At 39.1% G+C, this 7,827-nt stretch overlaps 1 protein-coding gene across 1 annotated transcript; it reads left to right on the top strand.

The window, feature by feature from the left end:
- Positions 1–2,116: 2,116 nt before the first annotated feature.
- anxa1a (annexin A1a) lies at positions 2,117–7,586 on the top strand. Its single transcript, XM_034542073.1, has 12 exons — positions 2,117–2,245; positions 2,806–2,882; positions 3,995–4,085; positions 4,323–4,417; positions 4,558–4,671; positions 4,953–5,043; positions 5,235–5,314; positions 6,164–6,308; positions 6,400–6,495; positions 6,590–6,648; positions 6,759–6,881; positions 7,044–7,586. The coding sequence occupies exons 1-12, from the start codon at positions 2,164–2,166 to the stop codon at positions 7,101–7,103; spliced, it is 1,113 nt and encodes a 370-aa protein (XP_034397964.1). The 5' UTR covers positions 2,117–2,163; the 3' UTR covers positions 7,104–7,586.
- Positions 7,587–7,827: the final 241 nt, after the last annotated feature.

The raw sequence follows: 7,827 nt of genomic DNA, 5'->3' as shown, positions 1-7,827 counted from the left end.
AGTCTTTAAATATTTAACCTGCAGAGATAGAGTTTCACCAGTGTGCTGCTGTCTCACATTCACAGACACACATATCGTTCATACACAGACACTGGCTTCATTCGTTCTCTCTTGTTTGTTGTTGGTTTTCCTGGAGGCCACACACTTTACTCACTATTTGGGGTTAAGGCAATAGGGCAGTGAAGAGTAATGCAATAAATCACGCACATCCAAGTAAATTCAGTGAGGAGAATCAGGAAATTATCTTTATGCATGTGTGTTGGGAGTAAAGGAACATCAGATGATTGGGTTTATAGAAATTATATATTTTCCATGGAATGTAACAACATCTTAAGTAAAATACTAATTTGGATTACTTGAATATTTTCATCTACTGACACTTTAAACTTAGTCTATATATATATATATATATATATGTATATATATATATATGTATATATATATATATATATATATATATATATATATGTATATATATATATATATATATATATATATATATATATATATAAAAATATATACATAGACCCGTCGTTTTGGTTTGTGACCCCTGGCAATAAAATAACAACATTGTCATATGTCAGATCTTTTTTGTTCTCTCCTCTCCCATTAATCATCTCACAACACCTCAGATTAATCTGCTGGCCATTTTGAGGGTCCTGATCCCTAGTTTAGAAACCACCGGACTAAAGCTAAATTATTGAAGCAGTTAAAAGTAGCTAAACTAAAAGCTCACAAATGTCTGCTTACACATTAATGAATCAGTAATGTTAGATGGCATCATATTACAGGGCAGAACAAGTACTTTTAATTTTCAAACGTACAATACATAAAGTTTAGTATTTCGACACTGTTGTATTACGGTCTTCCACGTTTACTGGTGTCATATATCACCTAAAAATGTATTTGTGGAATAAAATAAATATAATGCTTGCTGCTGTTGATTAAAGGTATTGTACTCTCTCATCCTGTTGCTCTTGGTCTTGCCATCTGATAAGGATTTATTTAATTATTTTGATTTGAGAGACTCATTTAGAGCATCTGGACCAGAGCTCGAGCATCTGTCTAATACACCTTACTTGGAGTTATATCCACCCATAAAAATACATCTTTATCTATACTTTCTTTCTCCACAATCTCAACTATGCCCTGAACACATGTGAATGGGCACAGTGTCACTTTGTCAAATATGGCAAATTCAACATAACAAAATAGTACCAATCAACACACATGTACTGGTCCCAACACAACACAAGTACATCTTTCAGCACAGAGAGGAGTTTTTTATTGATGTCATCAAGGGCCTGTTAAGTCTTGATTATTTAGACTCTCCCTTATAGTATAATGATAAAGTATGACTGGGCTCAATTGATGCGGTCATCAGTTAGATGTGTGATTATCCTGGCTGGTAATCTCAGGAGCATGAACGCATTACCTTCTGCTGAGGCATGTAGGGAGCAGGTAGCGTCAGGCCCTGGCTGTGCTGCCATGACAACATGCCTCACCTTGAAGACAATCATTACCACATTGAACCAAAGGTAGACTCTTCTTGGAAAATGTTAAGGTGGTCTTTGAACAATCACTCCTGCTGTCAAGCTGCACAGGGATATAGATCAACAGGCAAACACTTTTGCAAGAGGAGAGATAACAGCAGGAATGCCATTATGTTTTCTGGCAAATGAAACAGAAATAACATCAAACAATCAAACTTTTCCTCATGGCGACCATCTGGATTCCAGCAGTGAAGACATAACATGTGGAACCAGTGCATGTGTGTCCATATGGAGGCCAGAACACCCCACAAATAGCATGTAATGCTACTGGCTTTACCATCGTGCACATCAATAGAAGCAAATGGGCCACTAGATAACGTTACTGAGTGACTCAAGTGTAAAAAATAACTAAACTAAGAAACAACAACATCTGTCACATATGTAAAGAAATAGTAAACGTGTCAAATCAAAAATGATAATAAACAGAACATCCCTAAGTAGGAATGTATTAGGAATATTGCATTGGAACCCCAACACATACGTACAAGTAAACAGCGTGACTTGAACATCTGCTGGAGAAACTGCGCTCTGATGTGGCGGACAGCGGTTCAATCCAATGGCAGCTGTGGAGGGCAGTATGGGCTGGACCCGTTACTAGGTGGGGTTTATCATGGGTATAAATACTCTCTCTCTGTCGCTACAACGCTTCTGGAACTTTACTGAGACACACTTCTCCCCTTTAAGAACACACGGTAAGACATTTTCTTTCGATAAAAAGCTCAAATCTGTTCTCCAGCTGTTAGTTTGAGAGTTTGCTGAATGTTGCAACGAGATGCCTTTAAATCTTCTCCTTCAAGATATCGACGCGACCAATGAGGGTGTGGTTGGGAAAACGGAAGCGATCATTTTCGGATTTACACGTACACGAGTTCTTATTCTAATAATTACGAAGCAGAGTTGTCACTATGTATCAATATTGTAGCACATGATAGGCAACCGGATCTATCTCAATATAATGTATAATGTAATGTATCAGAGTTTAACGTTGGCGTGGCCAGACACTGCAGTCTCCACATGCTTGCCATTATGGAAAAACACAGAACATAAACCTACAGTAAATATGCAGAGGCGTGTTCTCTGAGTGGAAGAATGAAAAACAAAACATGAGTTATTTCTGCTAGCAAGTTTAATAGATATGAACTTTACTAGTCAAACCAATAAAAGAGTGATACTTGTTTTCTTTGAATACTATTTAGAATATGATCAGTGGACATTGTTTGACCAACATCTTTTCTTCTCTCCCTACATACAGACTCCAGTAGACCCATCATGTCTTTCATCCAAGCCTTCCTGCAGCAGACGGTCTATATGGGCATGCCCGATGACTCAGTACGTAATTCTGTGGTTCTGTTCCAGCTGCCCAGGCCAACAACCCTGTTTTTTTCCCCTTTTTTTTTAATCTTCCTGTGGCGGTGGAAATTTTTTGTCAGGCAGTTTAGAGAAAGAGAGAGAGAGAGAGAGAGAGAGAGAGAGAGAGAGAGAGAGAGAGAGAGAGAGAGAGAGAGAGAGAGAGAGAGAGAGAGAGAGAGAGAGAGAGAGAGAGAGAGAGAGAGAGAGAGAGAGAGAGAGAGAGAGAGAAGTGTATAGGAAAAAGAAGGAGTGAGTGGGAAGTTTAAAGGTGGAAGAAGGGAAGGAAAAGGAGTGGAGCAGAGAGGAGTGGAGCAGAAAGATAAGATGTTAGCTGGTATTAAAGTGAAAGGGAGCCTGGACTGTAAAGATTATATGCAATGAGAACTATGATCAATCTTGTAAGAGTGTGACTCATTGTACCAGGAATCTACGCCCCTCCCTTTAGAAACTCTGCAAACAGAACATAATTCTACTTCTGCTTTCCCTGGTTTCTTAAAGTGAACTGCAGGGAAGTTGCAGAAGGTCATCCTGCATGATTTTGTCTGTTCTCTCAAGCTTGTTTAGTCGTTATTCGGTTCAGTCTGGTGGGGGGAATATACAGGCATGGAGATGTCGGTGCTGAGGATACGCAGCAAGTGCCCATAGGGGTTCTAAAACCTGTCAAAATTATCTTCTTTTTATATATTTACGTCTTATGTGGAGGATAGATGCAGCAATGTGAAAGGGGAGAAACAGTTTGGACTTTTGCAACAAAGGAATTCTAAAAATCCACGTTTGTAAACGGCCTCATGCACACCACTGGGTAGTAAGGCAAGGCAAGGCAAGTTTATTTATAGAGCACAATTCGTACACAAGGCAATTCAAAGTGCTTTACAGCTACATAAAATTACAAAAAGACAAATAAAATCATTCGATAAAAACATACAAATAATCATTAATTAATTGTATTAAAAGTGAAGAGTGCAGATAAAATACTTTCAGTTGTCAAATAGAACTGTTTTCAGCCTGGATTTAAACATTGTCAGAGTTGAGGCCTGTCTCACATCTCAAGTATTTACCAAACACACATTAATCTGTGTTGTGTCTCTCAGGTCCTCAAGAAAGAGGGAACGGTGACTGCCGCACTGAATTTCAGCCCCAATGGAGATGCAGCAGTCTTGGATAAGGCCATCAAGGCAAAAGGTGAATGTGCACACAGGGAAGCTTTGGAGCGTGTGTTAACATGTCTCGGTTTTGGAAAATGTGTCTGTGCTAGAAGTATGACATGCTGGCCTCTGCTGTAAGAACTTTAACACCCTCTGCTGGCCCTCACACTCCATTACTACTCACAACCTCTACCTACTTATATATCTGTCTCTGCCATACAAATGTAGCATCATATAAATGGTGATTTTACTGAACAACATCTTCTTTGTGCAGGTGTGGATGAGAACACCATAATTGAAATGCTGGTGAAAAGGAGTAACGAGCAGAGACAGCAGATCAAAGAAGCTTACCAGAAAGCCAGTGGCAAGGTCATTAAAATTAAATAAAGACTTTCTCAGCAAGAAAGTAGATGTCATTCCAAAGTACACACACTGTTACACACACACACACACACACACACATAATCACATGCTCTCAAACACTGTTTTGCTCATCGGTTGTCCTATAGTCTCTGGAGTCTGCACTGAAGAATGCTCTGAAGGGAGATCTAGAGGAAGTGGTGTTGGCTCTCCTGAAAACACCGGCCCAGTACGATGCCCACCAGCTGAAAATGGCAATGAAGGTACATGCAAGCACACACATATAATCAGCCTCTTAAAAGGAACACTGATATAAATGTAAAAATGACTCGAAAGCTCATAAACTAAGCTCATTTTAGGTGAATATCGTGGCCTCACCATCATCTGTTATGTTTGGTGCATTTAATGCACCTACTTCTACATGTTATTCATGCATTGTTTTCTTAACAGGAGGGTAAAAGGTGTGTTTTGTTTGAATGGGGCCAGGGAAGAATAAGGAGTCTTTCTCTGTATCAATCTCTCTTTGTATGCATCCTGTTCTCAGGGTCTGGGCACAGACGAGGAAGTCCTAATAGAGATTTTGGCTTCCAGAAACAACATGGAGATCATGGATATAAAGAAAGCCTACAAAGAAGGTGCATGGCGACAGATTTTAAGCAACAATTTCCACCAAGCTAGTGTTCAAAAATAAAAGTGATAGCACATGTGATGTTGGAAAATTACTTTTTTAATATGAGAGGAGGTGTACACATTTAATAAAGCACTCAACAACATGTTTTATGTAATTTCATATCCTCTATGCTAATATTGTGATTTCTTCATTAAGATTACAAGAAGGACCTGGAGAACGACATTAAGAGTGACACTAGTGGAGATTTCAGGGCTGCCCTCCTTGAACTCTGCAAGGTACGTGTGTCCACATTTGCTTTTTACGTCGGGGTGTGCGTTTCATGCTGTACTTGTTACAGGATTTTGAAGACCCAAGGATTAAGCTAAAGAAACCACCAGGATGCAATAAATTCTGAGGCAACATAACACTCCCTACTGTAGCTGCTACGGTGACAGTGAATTGTAAAAAAACTCCCTCCCTCAATACACACTCACATGCTAACACAAAGCGGGTTAACATTGTGCCTTTCATGGCTTTTTCTTTGGACATCTCTTAAGGCAAAATGCGCAGGACAAACTCAATATGCTAAATATCCATAACATTTTAAATAAAGTCAAGAGCTACATTTTGATAAAAACTTTAAACAGCCTGGCGGGTCAATTAGTCTCATATTGAACCTTTTTCTTATTCTGTATTTTAAAGCCTGTTAATTATCTCCATTATCAATAGGATATAACACTATTTATTGAGCTACTTTTACTTCATATTGCTGTTGCCTTTACAACTTTCTGTTTAGAAATGTTCTACAAAATATTTAGAAGATTATGTTTTTGTAAAGTTAAGACTGAAAAAAAAGCCGGCTCATATTTTATGGTACAATGATGCTGCCTATAACAGTTGATTTCATACTACACAAAAATCAGGCTTTCACAAAACTACATTTGTAGTAGATCTTTAATAAAAGAAAGCTACAGAGTCTCACAAAAAACTAAAGCACATGACGAGTAATGCCTAGGCCATGGTGGGAGTCACCTTCTACTGTCTATTGTGGACAGACTAAATTAGTTTTTTGCCAATAAAACAATTTTCTTCACGTCTTCGTTGTGTTCAGCACTGTGAAGTTGCTCTGCTTGTCTTCATCACAGGCCAGCAGGACTGAAGGAGTTTGTGAGCAGATGGTTGACAGCGACGCCAGGGCTCTGTACGAGGCCGGGGAGGGGAGGAAGGGCAATAATTGCTCCGTCTTCATTGAGGTCCTCACCGGCAGGAGTGCCCCGCATCTCCGTAGCGGTTAGCTGGCTATATCTCATGTTCAGTAAAATCAGTTTTTTTATGTTTGTCGGTCAGATCTAACACTCTTCCACTACTTCCTCTCCTTCAGTGTTCGAAAGATACTCAAAGTACAGCAAGGTGGACATGTCCAAAGTTATCGATCTGGAAATGAAGGGAGATATTGAAAGTTGTCTCACAGCAGTAGGTAAAGGCACAACCCTCAAAGCTAACTTTCATTTATGCAGTAATTTATGCACAGACTTGATTTAAACGTGACACACTTTTTTAAATGACCACAGTGAAGTGTGCTGGAAGCCGGCCTGCATTCTTTGCTGAGAAGCTCAACTTGGCCATGAAGGTACAGTATAAGTAGGATACTACTCCCAAAGTATTTCAAAATAAATGCACGCAAGATTCTTTGCCAGCTGCCGTAAGGCCTTCCCTGACTGAATATTTTCTGCCCATCAGGGGAAAGGTACCCGTAAAAATACCCTGACACGCATCATGGTGAGCCGCTCTGAAATAGACATGAAACGGATCAAGGATGAGTACAAGAAGAACTATGGCACAACACTCTACAGGGATATTCTGGTGAGCAAACTTTTGATAATGACAATAGAGCCATCCTACAGTCTATGCCTAGATGTCAGAATTGGTCATGTTTTTATTTCTATACATATGATTTACAAAACAACAGGCAATGAGAAACCATTTACAGGGAGAAAAAAAACAACCTTTTTTTCTTTTCTTCAGGATGACACGAAAGGAGACTATGAGAAGATTCTGCTGGCTCTCTCTGGGAGTGAAAACTAATAGCTAATCAATGGGATCAAGGCTCATACAACTGAAGAGCCAGCACAGCTGTGGAAAATCACCTATAATCTTTTGACACATATTGTGCCCTATATGCTCTTGTGAAGAACTGACAAGACTGTCTTTCTTTTTGACTATCATGACATTTAGAAGATATTAACAGCAATGCGCCAAGCAAAGATTAACATGGAATTGGCTCCTTTGGCAGATATTTTCCCTCCAAGTTATTTCTTTTCATTCCAACATCCGCATCTCAGTATTGATCTGACAGCAGTATGCTAGACCTATGCTTTAGGACAGACTTAGCTTATCACTCATTAGATTCTTATATCCAGTGTTTAAAGAGAAGCTGAAGTCAGTAATCCCAGTGCAGCTGCTAACAAATGTATACAGATCACTTTGTGCCAATCATACTCAGCAGCAGTAGGCATACCCTTGAAGGAGCTTGGACAACTTGCAAATAAAAGCTTTTCTATGAAAGTCCATCTGAGTAGTTTTGATTCTTTGCATATGCACGCACATACAGCACCAGACAGACATGGGCCAACCAGCTATAATATATGTTGCCAAATATTTACACACTAATTGTATAGTACTTACCATTTGATATATGTGTATATAAATCTTTAACACTCCTCATGATGCACGGGTGATATTTTGGCTATAAAGCCATCTCAATCCCATAATTTTAGAAATGACAATGCAATACAATTAACACAGCAGT

The sequence above is a fragment of the Cyclopterus lumpus genome, chromosome 9 (genome assembly GCF_009769545.1).
Source record: "Cyclopterus lumpus isolate fCycLum1 chromosome 9, fCycLum1.pri, whole genome shotgun sequence".
NCBI lineage: Eukaryota > Metazoa > Chordata > Actinopteri > Perciformes > Cyclopteridae > Cyclopterus > Cyclopterus lumpus.
This window is presented reverse-complemented; position numbering and strand designations above follow the sequence as displayed.

What these genes read in the sequence shown, in the direction of transcription:
- anxa1a (XM_034542073.1), top strand. Translation starts at nt 2,164, where the DNA reads ATGGGTATAAATACTCTCTCTCTGTCGCTACAACGCTTCTGGAACTTT. An exon ending in AAGTTGTCTCACAGCAGTAG is followed by an intron (nt 6,496 to 6,589) that starts GTAAAGGCACAA and finishes AAATGACCACAG; the next exon opens with TGAAGTGTGCTGGAAGCCGG. An exon ending in CACTCTACAGGGATATTCTG is followed by an intron (nt 6,882 to 7,043) that starts GTGAGCAAACTT and finishes TCTTTTCTTCAG; the next exon opens with GATGACACGAAAGGAGACTA.